This window comes from Leptodactylus fuscus, chromosome 1, assembly GCF_031893055.1.
Source record: "Leptodactylus fuscus isolate aLepFus1 chromosome 1, aLepFus1.hap2, whole genome shotgun sequence".
In the NCBI taxonomy this organism is placed as follows: domain Eukaryota; kingdom Metazoa; phylum Chordata; class Amphibia; order Anura; family Leptodactylidae; genus Leptodactylus; species Leptodactylus fuscus.
In genome coordinates this window covers 157,597,049-157,614,462 of record NC_134265.1, presented here as the reverse complement: position 1 = coordinate 157,614,462, position 17,414 = coordinate 157,597,049, and the positions used below count along the sequence as shown (strand labels likewise).

Here is a 17,414-nt window from a genome sequence, read left to right as displayed (position 1 = left end):
TTAGCTAAAGTTCTGTCAAACTGAAAGTTGTAAGATGTAATACAGTCTGAATGACACATCTACGACCTCTCAGGTTGTGCAAACAGCGTATCTGATGAGGGTGTGTAGGCTCATGTCTACTGTCCTCATGCAGCTATAATGGAAAAATACCAGTGCCCTAAAAGATTGTCTCCATTTTAGCAGTAGTTCTGGTTTCCAATTCAATAGATGCAGTGTGTGAGCATCCACACATTGTGTCATTGGTGACGCTGCTACAGCTGCAGGTGGGGGTGTGAATGTGGGCTGCTGCTGGTCCATGGTACACTAAGAGATGACAGAGGTGCAGCAAAGACATTACACAGTCTGATGTAAATGAACAAAGTATAAAGCTTTATTTCACCCTTGTTGTCTCCCTGTAGGGTACTTGATCATTTGCTGTCATATTGCAATATAGGGACATCAGTACTAGAGATGAGCGAACACTAAAATGTTCGAGGTTCGAAATTCGATTCGAACAGCCGCTCAATGTTCGTGTGTTCGAACGGGTTTCGAACCCCATTATAGTCTATGGGGAACAGATACTCATTAAGGGGGAAACCCAAATCCGTGTCTGGAGGGTCACCAAGTCCACTATGACACCCCAGGAAATGATGCCAACACCTCTGGAATGACACTGGGACAGCAGGGGAAGCATGTCTGGGGGCATCTAACACACCAAAGACCCTCTATTACCCCAACATCACAGCCTAACAACTACACACTTTACACACTCAATACCACCTCTCTGACAGTAGGAAAACACCTTGAAACATGTGTATTTGGCACTTGCAGTGAGGAGAGCTTGTCACCAGCAGTGAATTTGACAGTTGAGGTTGGCACCAACATTTGTTTTGAAAATCAGGGTGGATTGAGCCTCTAACCAGCAGAGTTTGGGCAAATTCATGGTGGAGGGAGCCTCTAAACACCCCAGTTTGGGCAAATTCATGGTGGAGGGAGCCTCTAAAAACCCCCGTTTGGACCAATTCATGGTGGAGGGAGCCTCTAACCAGCCCAGTTTGGGCAAATTCATGGTGGAGGGAGCCTCTAACCAGCCCAGTTTGGACCAATTAATGGTGGAGGGAGCCTCTAACCAGCCCAGTTTGGACCAATTAATGGTGGAGGGAGCATCTAACCAGCCCAGTTTGGACCAATTAATGGTGGAGGGAGCCTCTAACCAGCCCAGTTTGGACCAATTAATGGTGGAGGGAGCCTCTAACCACCCCAGTTTGGACCAATTCATGGTGGAGGGAGCCTCTAAACAGCCAAGTTTGGACCAATTCATGGTGGAGGGAGCCTCTAAAAACCCCAGTTTGGACCAATTCATGGTGGAGGGAGCCTCTAACCAGCCCAGTTTGGGCAAATTCATGGTGGAGGGAGCCTCTAAACAGCCAAGTTTTGGGAAATTCATGGTGGAGGGAGCCTCTAACCAGCCCAGTTTGGACCAATTCATGGTGAAGGGAGCCTCTAAACAGCCCAGTTTGGGCAAATTCATGGTGGAGGGAGCCTCTAAAAAACCCAGTTTGGACCAATTCATGGTGGAGGGAGCCTCTAACCAGCCCAGTTTGGACCAATTAATGGTGGAGGGAGCCTCTAAACAGCCAAGTTTGGACCAATTCATGGTGGAGGGAGCCTCTAAAAACCCCAGTTTGGACCAATTCATGGTGGAGGGAGCCTCTAACCAGCCCAGTTTGGGCAAATTCATGGTGGAGGGAGCCTCTAAACAGCCCAGTTTGGGCAAATTCATGGTGGAGGGAGCCTCTAACCAGCCCAGTTTGGACCAATTAATGGTGGAGGGAGCCGCTAAACAGCCCAGTTTGGACCAATTCATGGTGGAGGGAGCCTCTAAAAACCCCAGTTTGGACCAATTCATGGTGGAGGGAGCCTCTAAAAAAACCAGTTTGGACCAATTCATGGTGGAGGGAGCCTCTAACCAGCCCAGTTTGGACCAATTAATGGTGGAGGGAGCCTCTAAACAGCCAAGTTTGGACCAATTCATGGTGGAGGGAGCCTCTAAAAACCCCAGTTTGGACCAATTCATGGTGGAGGGAGCCTCTAAACAGCAGAGTTGGTGGAAATCAGGGTGGAGGGAGCCTCTAACCAGCAGAGTTGGGGGAAATCATGTTGGAGGGAGCCTAGTATTAGCAGAATTGTGCAACGCTTATGGTGGATGAGTATGAGGATGCGGAGGAATTGGAGAGGTTGAGTACAGACATGGAGTTTCATGTTGGGGTGCTTTACACAGGTGGGCACAAAAATGAAGGCTCTATCCAGTGGTGGTTCATTTTTATCAAAGTGAGCCGGTCGGCACTCTCAGCTGACAGACGGGTGCGCTTGTCAGTGATGATGCCACCGGCTGCACTGAACACCCTCTCAGATAGGACGCTGGCGGCAGGACAGGACAGCACCTCCAAGGCATATAGGGCAAGTTCAAGCCACAGGTCCAACTTCGACACCCAATACGTGTAGGGCGCAGAGGGGTCGGAGAGGACAGGGCTGTGGTCGGAAAGGTATTCCCGCAACATGCGCCTATACTTCTCACGCCTGGTGACACTAGGACCCTCCGTGGCGGCACTTTGGCGAGGGGGTGCCATCAAGGTGTCCCAGACCTTAGACAGTGTGCCCCTCGTTTGTGTGGACCGGTGAGAACTTGGTTGCCTACTGGAGGAACTGCCCTCCCTGCCGCCAACGTCACATGCTGGAAACATCTCCATCATATTCTGCACCAATTGCCTGTGGCAAGCATTGATGCGATTGGCCCTCCCCTCTACCGGAATAAAAGACGAGATGTTGTTTTTATACCGGGGGTCAAGGATAGCAAAGATCCAGTACTGGTTGTCCTCCATGATTTTGACAATACGCTTGTCGGTTGTAAAGCACCCCAACATGAACTCAGCCATGTCTGCCACAGTGTTAGTTGGCATGACTCCTCTGGCCCCACCGGAAAGTTCAATCTCCATTTCCTCCTCATCCTCCATGTCTACCCATCCGCGCTGCAACAATGGGACGATTCGAAGTTGCCCGGAAGCCTCCTGTATCACCATCACATCATCGGACAACTCTTCTTCCTCCTCCTCCTCCTCCTCCTCCTCCATTAAACGCAGTGAAGCGGACAGATGTGTGGACCTACTCTCCAGCTGTGACGGATCGGATGCTATCCCTAACTCCTCTGTGTGATCTGAGTTATCCCTGATGTCAATCAGGGATTCTCTCAGAACACACAAGAGCGGGATTGTAAGGCTCACCATCGCATCCTCAGAGCTCACCCTCCTTGTGGACTCCTCAAAGACCCGTAGGATGTCACAAAGGTCTCTCATCCATGGCCACTCATGGATGTGAAACTGAGGCAGCTGACTTTGTGGCACCCTAGGGTTTTGTAGCTGGTATTCCATCAAAGGTCTCTGCTGCTCAACCACTCTATTCAACATCTGAAACGTTGAGTTCCAGCGTGTGGGGACGTCGCACAAAAGCCGGTGTTGTGGCACATGCAGGCGTTGCTGGAGAGATTTTAAGCTAGCAGCGGCTACTGTCGACTTGCGAAAGTGGGCGCACATGCGCCGCACTTTCACCAGTAGCTCTGGAACATTGGGGTAGCTCTTTAGGAAACGTTGCACCACTAGGTTGAAGACGTGGGCCAGGCATGGAACATGTTGGAGTCCGGCAAGCTCCAGAGCTGCTACCAGGTTCCGGCCGTTATCACAAACGACCATGCCTGGGCCCAGGTGCAGCGGCTCAAACCATATTGCCGTCTCATCGAGGAGGGCATCCCTCACCTCGGAGGCAGTGTGCTGTCTGTCCCCCAAGCTGATCAGCTTCAGCACAGCCTGCTGACGTCTACCAACGCCAGTGCTGCAACGTTTCCAACTCGTAGCTGGGGTCAATCTAACAGCGGAGGAGGAGGCGGTGGCGGAGGAGGAGGCGGTGGCGGAGGAGGAGGCGGTAGAGGAGGAGGAGGAGGGGGGTGTTCTTCTCGTGTCCCTGCCAGGAATGTTAGGCGGGGAGACGAGGTACACCGGGCCAGTTTGGGAAGCAGTCCCAGCCTCAACTACATTCACCCAGTGTGCCGTCAGTGAAATGTAGCGTCCCTGTCCGCATGCACTTGTCCACGCGTCGGTGGTCAAGTGGACCTTTGTGCAAAGCGCGGAACTAAGGTCCCGCCTGATGTTGAGTGACACGTGCTGGTGCAAGGCGGGGACGGCACACCGGGAGAAGTAGTGACGGCTAGGGACGGCATAGCGAGGTGCCGCAGTTGCCATCAGGTCCAGGAAGGCGGGAGTTTCAACAAGCCGGAACGCCAACATCTCCTGGGCCAGCAGTTTAGCGATGTTGGCGTTCAAGGCTTGCGCGTGTGGGTGGTTAGCAGTGTATTTCTGCCACCGCTCCAATGTCTGAGAGATGGTGGGTTGTTGTAAAGAAACGCCTGATGGTGCCTTTGATGGTGCAGGAGAAGGAGATAAGACAGGACCAGGGGAGGATGAGGTAGAAGTCAACAAAGTGGCGGAGGCAGATGAAGTGGTGTCCTGGCTCGTCCTCTGGAGTGCATCGCCAGCACAGTCAGCAGTGGCAGTGGCAGAGGCAGAGGCAGTGGCAGAGGCAGTGGCAGTGGCGTGAACGGCAGGCGGCCTTTGTCCTGCCGTTGCTGCCTGCCACTGATTCCAGTGCTTGGATTCCAAATGACGGCGCATTGAAGTGGTGGACAGGTTGCTCTTCTCAGAGCCCCTAATCAATTTCGAGAGGCAAATTGTGCAGACAACACTATATCTGTCCTCGGCGCATTCCTTAAAAAAACTCCACACCTTCGAGAAACGTGCCCTCGAGGTGGGAGTTTTTCGGGGCTGGGTACGAACTGGAACATCTTGGGAGATTCCGGGTGTGGCCTGGCTTCGCCTAAGCTGCTGACCTCTGCCTCTGCCTCTAGCTACCCTTTTTGGTGCTGCACCTGCCTCAACATCCACACTACTTTCCCCGCTTGACATCCCCCCTGTCCAGGTCGGGTCAGTGTCCTCATCATCCACCACTTCCTCTTCCAACTCCTGTCTCATCTCCTCCTCCCGCACAATGCGCCGGTCAACTGGATGCCCTGACGGCAACTGCGTCACATCATCGTCGATGAGGGTGGGTTGCTGGTCATCCACCACCAAATCGAACGGAGATGGAGGAGACTCTAGTGTTTGAGCATCTGGACACAGATGCTCCTCTGTTAGGTTCGTGGAATCGTGACGTGGAGAGGCAGGTTGAGGGACAATGAAAGGAGCGGAGAACAGCTCTGGGGAGCAGGGACAGTTTGGGTTATTGTTCTGTAAAGCTTCGGAATTTTGGGAGGAAGGAAGACAAGACTGTTGGGTAATAGGAGGAGAGGAGGCAGAGTCTGACTGGCTGCTGGACAATGTGCTGTAAGCGTTCTCTGACAGCCATTGCAAGACCTGTTCCTGGTTCTCGGGCCTACTAAGGTTTGTACCCTGCAGTTTAGTTAATGTGGCAAGCAACCCTGGCACTGTGGAGTGGCGCAATGCTTGCTGCCCCACAGGAGTAGGCACGGGACGCCCTGTGGCTTCACTGCTACCTTGCTCCCCAGAACCATTCCCCCGACCTCGCCCACGGCCTCGTCCACGTCCCTTTCCGGGAGCCTTGCGCATTTTGAATTCCTAGTTAGAAATTGGCACTGTATACCAGTAGTAAAAATTGTGGGTGCACGTAACCCCAATATATTCTTTGAATTACCAGTCAGAAACTGGCACTATATGGCAGTAGCAAGAAATGAGGGTATTTATAACCCCAATATATTCTTTGAATTCCCAGTCAGACAATGGCACTGTATACCAGTAGTAAAAATTGTGGGTGCACGTAACCACAATATATTCTTTGAATTACCAGTCAGAAACTGGCACTATATGGCAGTAGCAAGAAATGAGGGTATTTATAACCCCAATATATTCTTTGAATTCCCAGTCAGACAATGGCACTGTATACCAGTAGTAAAAATTGTGGGTGCACGTAACCCCAATATATTCTTTGAATTCCCAGTCAGACACTGGCACTATATGGCAGTAGCAAGAAATGAGGGTATTTGTATTCCCAATATACTCTTTGAATTCCCAGTCAGACAATGGCACTGTATACCAGTAGTAAAAATTGTGGGTGCACGTAACCCCAATATATTCTTTGAATTACCAGTCAGAAACTGGCACTATATGGCAGTAGTAAGAAATGAGGGTATTTGTATTCCCAATATATTCTTTGAATTCCCAGTCAGACAATGGCACTGTATACCAGTAGTAAAAATTGTGGGTGCACGTAACCCCAATATATTCTTTGAATTACCAGTCAGACACTGGCACTATATGGCAGTAGCAAGAAATGAGGGTATTTGTATTCCCAATATATTCTTTGAATTCCCAGTCAGACAATGGCACTGTATACCAGTAGTAAAAATTGTGGGTGTATATAGCCCCAATTCTATTGCTAGGGGACTTGCAGGGTATTTCTGGGGTGAAGGTGGGGGGGCACACCGTTGGAACGGGTATCGGGGTATATATCGGGTATACGGGAATACACTGACAGTGTATTCCATTCAGGATCCTGGGAAAGCTGGGTTGCGGCGATTGAGCCCGTCAGTGCCACGTTACACTGACAAGCTTCTCCCTGGAATTTAGCTCTTACAAGAGCTGTTGGTTGTCTTCTCCTTCCTATCCTAGCCTGTCCCTGCCTACCCAGAATCTAAGCCCTAGCTAGCTGGACGGAAACCTCCGTCCTCGGTGAATTGCAAGCTCAGAATGACGCGAACCTGGGCGGCGCTGTTCTTTTAAATTAGAGGTCACATGTTTTCGGCAGCCAATGGGTTTTGCCTACTTTTCTCAACGTCACCGGTGTCGTAGTTCCTGTCCCACCTACCCTGCGCTGTTATTGGAGCAAAAAAGGCGCCAGGGAAGGTGGGAGGGGAATCGAGTAATGGCGCACTTTACCACGCGGTGTTCGATTCGATTCGAACATGCCGAACAGCCTAATATCCGATCGAACATGAGTTCGATAGAACACTGTTCGCTCATCTCTAATCAGTACACATTTTGATGGGATTATTTTTGCAGAGCTTTTCTAACAAAAAGGCATAATCCAAAATGTTGAGATAAAAATCATCAAATCATATTGTAGTTAACGTCAGAAAAGCACTTGGCCCACGTGATCCATTAAGTCTGGAAGAATATAACTAAGGTGTAAAGTATAGGATAGAAATCAATCTTTACCCATAGGTCAGACTTCTCTCAGTAGAATATGGATCTCAGATGTCAAGTGCCTAGAAACACTTCCATTGTCTCCCCAATAAGCCCTTTACACATGACTTATGCAAGGAAGATCTAGCATGCATTTGTCTGGCCCAGAGTAATCGCTTGTTACTGGTGTGTAAAAAATTAACTGAAGTGTAATGATCCTTGGACGCTAAGAATCCATTACCAAGTACTGTTACGTTTTGGAAAATCTTGTTTGTTTTGATATGCACAGTTGCCATAGAAAGGAAAGGTGCCCAGTTGCTATAACAGAGGAGAAATTGCATTGCAAAGACTCCTTTGTGTTTTAGCAGCGCTGTAATGATTGTTTCTTGTGAATTGCTTTAATAGCATTGGATTCCATACGGCCTATTCTATCCCTTGTTACAGAATAATTAGGCCGTAAAGGCGGGTATAGGGTTATTTATGGAAATATGAACTATATAGACATAGTGTGATCGTGTTTGCATCGCATACAAAATTCTTTGTCTAATGACTCTTTGTGTTATGGCTGTGGTAGAATGATGTACGAGATGTATGTAACACTGCAAAGTTGTTATAGGAAATGCAATAAAACTAATGGGCTGAGGTTTTTTTTTATACAATTTACAGGGATTAAAATTACAATATATTTGGAAAAGTTTTTCCTATTGCTCTGTCTCGTGTATTGTTAACACATGATGGTTAGGAGTGTTTAACCCTTTAACCTCAGCAATAATATTATGGGCGATGTCATGTATTGAACCCCTTCCCGACATCTGCTATACTATTGTTAAATGTTAGCAAAAGAAGCACAGCACAAAAAACGGGAATAAACAAAATAGCTTAATAAAAATCTTATTCCGCAAATGCAAAAAACAGCCCTGATAGATGTGTGCTTATAGAATATGTAAGCTAACTGGAAACCAAGAAAAGGTAAGTAAAAAAAAAGTCAACATGTAAAAAAGTACAAATTTTTATTTCAAACACAAACCCACACCCACACAGCCTCTCCCCTCTGTCTCCCATTATCTACTACATTATGGGGATGTTTCTTGTTCTGACTTATAGTTAGCACATATGTTTAACCACTCCTAAGTTGGCTACATGTTATTATACTTTGTTTGTGCTGTAGTCTATGTGAGATCTACCTATCATGGCACTTGCCTATCTGCTGCACGCTTTTCTATCATGATGTATGCATTATTTGTCATATGAGATGCAGATGCTGATACATACCCTTATAAGTGTGTATATATATATATATATATATATATATATATATATACTGCCTATGTGAATTTCACTTGATTAGATAGGGAGTCATAGTCAAGTTTGCAGGCTGTTTGTTTCGCTGACCCTATGGTTATTTTTCACCGTTGTGTCTGTCCTTGGACATATACGACATGTACATGTTATTTTTGTGATTGAAATAAAATTTTGTACTTTTCTATATGTTGAGTGTTTTGTCTTACCATTTCATGGTTTCCAGTATTGTTAAATGTTGTGCACATGTTAGTTTTAGGGCCATTGGCACTTTGCGCCTTTTTGCACAAAAAAGACACACCTGCGAAAACTATGCCCAAAAAGAGGGGCACATGTTTTGAGTCAAAAAACTGCATCAAAATTGTGCCTTTTTTCCCAAAGAAAACTATATGTGAAACTACACAATTTGAAGCAGTAACATTTAATGTTGTTCTGAAAGCATTTGTGTCAAAAACTACCTGAAATCACTTGTTTTTCCCTGTGGCACACATATACCCAGGAATCATTACCGGTCTCCCACAGCTTCCAGATTGTACACAACTGCCCAGGTTAAATCACATGGGTGAAACCCACAGCAACATCTAACATACTGTGGTTTTCAAACCCACAACTCAGCTTTGGGTTTTAGTTGCAGCAGTCAAATCACATATATGCACCAAAAAATGCACCAGAATTCAGGAATAGTTTATATTAATAATTGATGTATATGGTTTAAACCAAATTTATTAATTTTTTTTTTAGTTACCTTTAGACTCTTTCTGTGCCTTGTCTGACTAGGTAATAAGGCCAATCAAAACAGGGGGGCTGTTAGTAAGTCCCACATAGCGATTAGCAGCTAAAAAGTAGACTGCATGGTGGCTCAGTAGTTAGGGTTGTGGCTTTGCAATGCTAGGTCGTGAATTTGAATCCAGCTAAAGACAACCGTAAGGTTTGTATCTTTTCTCCATGTTTGCATGGATTTCCTTCTTCCAGTTATAGGAAACTTAAATTAGGACATTTGACTATATAAAATAATAAAAGTTTTACTCACCTTCCCAGGCTCCCTGCTGTGTCCTGAGACTGAAGTCTTTTTCCCTGCTTGTTTCCTCCAGAGAAGGACCAGTGATGTCGTCACCGCAGGTCCTTCTCCGTTTTCTATGCAGTAACATCTATGTAGCGTCCTACTCTACCATAGATGTCAATGGTCACAGTATTGGCGTGCATAGCATTCCAATACACTTGTAATTAATACACTTGTAACGTTTGGTGTTGCAGATCCCAGGGCCCCTTGGGAACCAGGGGCCAGTTTGGCCCCCCTAACGCTGGTCGTGTATATATACATATATCCTATCCTACTAATACTATAAATGTGAAAATTTGTGTGTTTGGATTTTTATGTGTTTGTTAATCAATCACGCAAAAATAGCTGAATGGATTTGCATGAAATTTCGCACAGATAGTTTGTAACCTCGATCAACACATAGGCTACTTTTTATCCCGGTAAATGACAATGTTTACATACTATATAAACTGCTCTTGGCAGCAGGCTGGTAAAGCCCAGTCTGTTATCTCTCTATTTAAACACACAGCTAACCCTCAGTCCATTGTGTACAATCATTTGCATATTATCTGATCGGCTCTAGGCAGTGCTGATACACTGGATGGGAAAACACCTTTAAGATGCCATAAACCCATGTGACAGATTTAACCCCTTCTCCAATGTTTGAAGCAGGAGAAGTGGTTAAATCTGTACATGAGTTTATGGCATCTTACAGAAATCACTGACCTGAGACCCTGAGAACTGATAAGAACCTGGAATTGTTTACATTTTTTCTACCAATAACTAATAACCCTCTACCCCCCATCTCTATGTGTCCTTTTGTACATAAATATGCAGCCTTCAGAAATGTTTTTTAAATTTACTTGAGAAAGGAGCCTAGACGTTCCGAAACATAATCTGTGATCATTATTAGTTAGCCATTAAAAAGGTATCAACTACTGAAGACTATTAATTTTTTTTTTTTTTTTTTTTTTATATTTCCTACCCACTGGCTAACATGGCATGAGAACAAACATTTTCCTTATAGTAAAATATCAGTCATGTGATTAGACCCGATTCACAGACATTGAAATTAATGCGACTCTGTGACTGCCATTAAAAAAAAGCTGTTGCAAGGCCGTGTGAATATAGGCTAACAGCATACACTGGAATTGGGTGCCAGGTCTACTTCTAAATTGTATATGGGGTCTACTTTGTATTTTGTAATACATAATGACTGATGTTTAGGAAAGATAGAGTAAATGGTTACTGAATTTGAGTTCTGGACACAGCTAATAACATTTTTGAAAGACAAGATGGTTAACTGATAGATTCACCATGGAGATCTGGTAGCAAAATGGCAAATGAGTAGCAAATACATTTACATTTTTGACAAAATATCTTTTTCCTGCTGTGTAAACAAATGTAATCATTTTAGGCGACAGGACTCAATCTATTCAACTTGGTTGACTTCATTGCTTGATATTTTCTTCAGATTTTTCTTCAAAACTACAAAGACTAGAAGCCAAATACAGTGACAAGAGCATAAACTTTAGTGACCGAACAAATTAAAAACGAGTCCCACTCATTGTACTCAGACTAAGTATTCTGCACCACAAATTTATAGCCATACATCCCCAAATATGAAAGAAGACGATACTGTCATAAGTACTAAGGATTCTTTTTATCCTTGCAAACTATTAGGAGCAGAGGAAAATACTTTACATACATTGTTGAATGGAGTTTATAAAAGGATATTTTGTGTTATGTTAGTTCTTAGAAATTATGCCTCTGGGTTCTTTTCAGCAATGGTACAGTACATAGCAAGAAACATGGCCAAAACAGGAATAGTTATCCCTATATTCACTAGCCTCTTTAAAGGGGTTGTCCAGGAGATCTAAAAAATTGAGTACTTTAAGTACAGGAAAATGTTTCAAACAAAGAAGACAATATTCAGCCATTAAATATTCCCCATTTCAGCCCCGCTTTTTGTGGTGATATAGGGCTGAAGTTGTGATGTCCTGTCCTGACCACTGACGAATCATTGGCCTCGGGAGTTACATTTGAATGACCAGCACATGACCACTGAGGCAAGTCGTGTGCACTTGACAGCATGTGACTGATAAGGACAATAACTCAATACCGCTGGCACATGGTGGATGTCACCACTTCCAGTCCGATAAGAGATAGGATCTGCAATGCTGAAACAGCAGAACATTCAATAGACAGTCAATCACAATGTTTTAGATATTTTCTACAACATCTTTCAACATGACTTTTCCTCTACAAGTTATAAACTGTTTATTAAAAGCTTACATAAAGATTGCGTAACTGAAACTGGATCAAAAAATACATAGCACCTTAATACTTAATGAAAAAAACATGGTTTCCCATATCCATAGAGATGCAAATTAATAAAATAAAATCTGTTGAAATTGCAATCAAATCAATGTGACTTTCAAGCTATCCTTTCTTAGTGTAAAATGTATGGAGTATGCAAAATGTATAAAGTACATGAGTAATGTAAAATGCTGGAATATTTCTATTAAGATTAACATTTTTCTGGAAGGAGACTAAGGAAGTTAATAGAGTCATCATCCCACCTTTACATCTTATTACCCATCCACAGGATACTGTAGGTGATAAGTGTCAAATCACTAGGGGCCCTACACTGATCATGAGAACCGTGGATTTGTGCTCCCTGTTTCAATGAAGCATTAGGTATACATGCGTACTTCTGATCCATTCAGTCTTTATGGGACTGACAGAGATCACCAAGTAAAGGCACTTATCTATCTTCATGTAATACCATAATGTTTGAACCAAGTAGCAATGCACTAGTGTTGCTTCATTCAGATATGGAACACAGGACCATCAGCAGTGAGACATTATTACCTATCCTATAGATAACAAGTTAGATTTGAGGAACCACCCTGCAAAATGTTCTTTTTAAATAGAAATGAGCGAGTACTGTTTGGATCAGCCGATCCGAACAGCACGCTCCATAGAAATGAATGGATGCACCTGGTACTTCCGCTTTGATGGCGGCCAGCCATCCCCCCCGCGTGCCGGCTACGTCCATTCATTTCTATGCGAGCGTGCTGTTCGGATCGGCTGATCCGAACAGTACTCGCTCATCTCTATTTTTAAACTATTATGGATAACTGTTTTACTGGAATACCAATTCTCCATACAGGATAGTAGGGAGACATTAAGAAACTTTCGCAGAGGAAAATCTGCAAATTACCGTAGCCTTCCAGTGATACCAAAACTGCATATGGCTCAGCTACATTTGCTGAGTTAGTGATCATGCTCAACAGTGAACAGACAAGCTGATGTTTCACTTTTTTTCTTCTGTGGCCAGTCAGAGGGACACATAGAGTAATAATTCTCTCCAGCACTTATAGAAGCAGGAGTGCAAACTGCTCAGTGGCTGCTGATATACGCCATATACCGGTATGACAAAAGGAAATTACACCCTCTTTGAATTTTTGAGTTGGGTTTTATTGTATCAGGACATTAAAAAAAAAAAGGTCCTTAGAAGATCCAACCTCAAATTAACAGCACATGGTAGATTCCGTCATTGCATTATTTAACAAAAATGAAGCTAAAATGGAAAATCAATGTGTGAAAATCTAAGTACACATCCCATAAATAAATAGATTATGCAACCAACATTAGCAGAGATAAGTTGAAGTAATAATTTTCTGTATGACTTTATCAGTTTCTCACATTGTTCAGGAGCTATTTTAGCCCCTTTTTCCTTACAAAGTTGGTTCAGTGCATCGAGGTGAGAGGGGATTCATTTATGCCCAACTCTCTTAAGGTACCATCACAGCATTTCAATTAGATCAATGTCTGAACTTTGTCTGAGCTGTTACAAGACCTTGATTTTTTTTTCTAGCCCATCTATTGTAGATTTACTGCTGTACTTAGGATGGCCATTTGCATGACCTAGTTTTAGCCAAACTTTAGTTGTTGAATGTTGACCTCACATTTGACGTTTTAGTATACCAATGAGTTCATGTCTGACTCACTGACTACTAGGTGTCCAGGTGCTGTGCCTGCAAAATAAGCCCAAATCATCGCCCCTACTCCACCATGCTTGACAGTTGTGTTTGTGCCGTTTTTGGTTTTTGACAAACATGATGATATGCGATATGGCCAAACATCTCCACTTTGGTCTCATTTGTCCAATGGGCAATATGCCAGGAAACTTGTGGTTTGTTCAGATGCAACTCTATAAACTTAAGCCATGCTGCAATGTTATTTTTAGAGAGAAGGGGCTTTCCCCTGGCAACCCTTCCAAACAAGCCATACTTGTTCTGTCTTTTTCTAATTGTACTGTCATAAACTAGAACATTTAACATGCTAAATGATGCCTGTAGAGTCTTAGATTTAGCTCAGTTTTTTTTCTTTTACACATTCTATGATCATTATATGATCCAACCTTGGAGTGAATTTCACTTTATGTTCACTTCTGGGATGATTGTCAACAGTCTTAAATGTTTTCCACTTGTGAATAATCTTTCCCACTTTTGCATGATGGACTTTAAATTGTTCATAACCCTTCCCAGATTGATAGGCAGCAACAGTTGTTTTGCTAAGATTATTGTTGATGTCTTTCCTCCTTGGCATTGTGGTAACACATCCTTGAATACTCCAGATCAGCAAGTTGCCAAAACTTCTGCTTTTCTTCAGTCGGAAACCCACCAAAACCAAATAGACTATGTATCATTGCACAAAATTTAATAAAACCATTAACAAGTTTATAGAAATTGAAATATAAAGTCAGACAAGTTTAAAAAGATTGGGTCACAAGTGTATAAGTGGGTCACAGGAGGAAGAGAAACATCACAATGGTAAAATGTGATGTACATAAACATCATCACAAAAAAACAGAAAACTACAAACATGGATCAAATATCAGGCCAGTTGTAATATTATCACTATACCCAGGCTGACACAACAGGACAGGGAATATCTTTATTGTAACAATAGGATGATGCATGCCCATCCATCATATATAATATTAAATAAATAACACAAATAAATCTTAAATAACTAAAACACAGAAAAAAGAAGGGGGCATCAAACACTGTATATGAGCTAGCATACACAAACATGGAAAATAGAACATATTAGCCCAGTTACTACCTCCTCTGGGACAACACCAACCCTAGAGAGGCGGCCACACTTCTGATGATCAGATTATCAAGGGCATTTAATTAACAGCTTCTGACTGTTACTTACCCTCTAAGTTCCTATAGAATCAGTAATCACTAATTTATGTTGAATAGCTAATGACAAAGTTAACATCTTAGCAACATTTGCTGTAATAGTATAATGCAGCAAGCAAGGGCTTAAGGCAAACCGCTTTACTATTGCCATGGAAGCCTTCTGCCGGTTCAGTGCCCCACATTGGCCCCCCACAACACATCTATTTTGGACAGCCTGGGTTCTCATCAGTGACCATGGAAGTAATGACATTTTACTGTCTTGCCTCACAAAATATGATATAAAATGTGATCAAAAAGTCATATGTACCCCAAAACAGTACCAATAAAATTCACAACTTGTCCCACAAAAAATAAGCCATTAACCAATTCTGTCTACAGAATAAAAATGTTATTGCTCTCTGAAGATGGTGATGCAGAAACAATTGCTTTCTTTCCCAAAATGGGTTTTTGTTCTGAAGAATTAAGTTAAGTATCACCGTGATCGTACCGACCCATAGAATAAATGTAACATGTTACTAAATATTTTTTTTCCTCCTCTAAAACCTAGGTCTTATAGTCCAGTGCGTCTTATAGTCCGAAAAATACGATATATATTTATAATTACATATCCTTTTGGCTCGAATGTTGATTTTATTATATTTTTTAATTATGAAATGATTATTACATCTGGATTGATGTAAGCTTGTATTATTCTCTCTAAACAAACAAAAACATGAAAAATCACTCCATGTTATTTTCTGCAAATATTCTGGCAGCATTCAAGCCTAATGTTATTGTGGCTGGTCAACCACATCTTGGCAGCCTATGACAACGTAACTCAGCTTTGACATAATATGTTTGCAGTGTACATATACATCCATTGTTGGAAACTGATCATGCTGCCTTTCTCCATATCTATATTTGTGGCTTGAAATTAATGAGAAACTTGTGATGTCATCACGGATAAACAATAGCATGATGAGTTACAAAAAGAAGACTATACAATATTTGGCTTACTATTGTCTAAGTTCCACTCTTCCTTGTCGGATTTCAAAATTCATTTTATATATTTCACTTTCTTTGTCCATGATAGGACCCTTTTTACATTACGGTCATGAGCATGACTCTTTATAGATTAAAAGAAGGATTCTTTTTCTGGTTTCCCGTCTTCCAATTGCCACAATCCAAATTATATTTGTAAATGAAAAACATTCTAAAGAAATGGCAAAATATAAGGTGTATAATAAAACTCAACTTTTATTGGTAGATGTTAAAACCCACAATATTTAAAGGGATAGACCACCTAGTATATAAATGAGAAACATGAATTATTGATGCCAATATATGTCTGAACTGTCCATTGTATTAATTGTTTTGCATACTAATATACAGAATATTGTCTGGATACTACAGCTTTACTGCGTTGTCTGTATTTACAGGGAATGTTTCTTTTGGCCAGCAAAACAAGCCACAAGGAAAAAGCAACTGCAACAATCTTATGGTCACTAGTAGCCCCATGATGGTCCAGAGACTGGGTCCTATATCCCCTCCAGCAAATCAAGCTGCAACAGCGTGCCACCAGATCAGCCCAAACTTACAAAGGAATCTGAATCTTCAGCACTTAGCTATACCTCCATCTGATACCAGGTCTAACTTACTACTTTTTGTTTTTTTTGTATGTTGTATTAGAAGAAAAGTGGTGGTCTCATGACATCCATGAATAGATAGAGCGGAACGTCCAACCTCATTGGTTAACTCCACTTTATTTAATTTCTTTAAAAGGCTTTTACAGTGAGGAAATAAAGTGGATTTTAACAGTGGGGGCTGGACTTTTAACACTATGTAATTCTGGAGCCGTGTCTCAATGTGATGGTCCAAAGGCATCCATGCACCTCCAATAAACCATTATTTACATGCCGCCTGGACAAAAATTGTGTTTGGTGAGCTGTCCCAACATACATATTCATACTTATTTACAACAATTAGACTACAACCCCACATTTTATTACAATTACTATTAATTTTATTTCCTCATCTATATTGAGCATGAAGCTTAAGATATAAAAGAAAAGAGAAAAAATACATTTAGAAGTCTTAGAGAAAAAAAAGAATGTACATATTTTTTCATAATGTTATTAGTATATCATATTGTTTATTAGCGTTCTATTAATAATTTAATGGAAAAAAATACAGAACAAAAAATTATATAAATTGCATATGGTTTTCACAAGTGATTTTTTTTTTCTGGTGCAAAAGACACAATTGAACTTGGTACAGATACACACAGGTGCACCTGGGAAATCCCGTTGCACTTTTAGTAGACATATTATTATGACATTTTGTTGCTTATGATATGTAAGTTGGGATACTGTTGTTGTAACATACATAAAAAAGCAAAAAAAGCATAAAAAAAATACTAGAATGTTTTATAAAAAAAAAAGAATTGCTCCTAACCAAAAAAAAGTGGTAACTTAAAATGGGGCAGAGATAAATAAATTGTTATAGGCTGAGGCCATATAATACAGAAAAGCTGCAGTTTTTGGTACAACTATATAGCTGCCATTTTTGAGTGGCTTGAGAAGGCGTAGAAAATGTAAAGGAAGTGCTTATTCTTCTCCCTGCTGCTAAATCCATTATTGGTTTTGGCTCAAAAAT

General features: G+C 42.3%; 1 protein-coding gene across 1 annotated transcript in view; it reads left to right on the top strand.

The window, feature by feature from the left end:
• Nucleotides 1-17,414, top strand: part of GLIS3 (GLIS family zinc finger 3) — a 294,145-nt gene that overhangs the window by 39,875 nt on the left and 236,856 nt on the right. Inside the window, exon 2 of the mRNA XM_075278899.1 lies at nt 16,199-16,406. Coding sequence (XP_075135000.1) covers nt 16,199-16,406 — 208 coding nt within the window. The remainder of the gene's footprint in view (nt 1-16,198; nt 16,407-17,414) is intronic.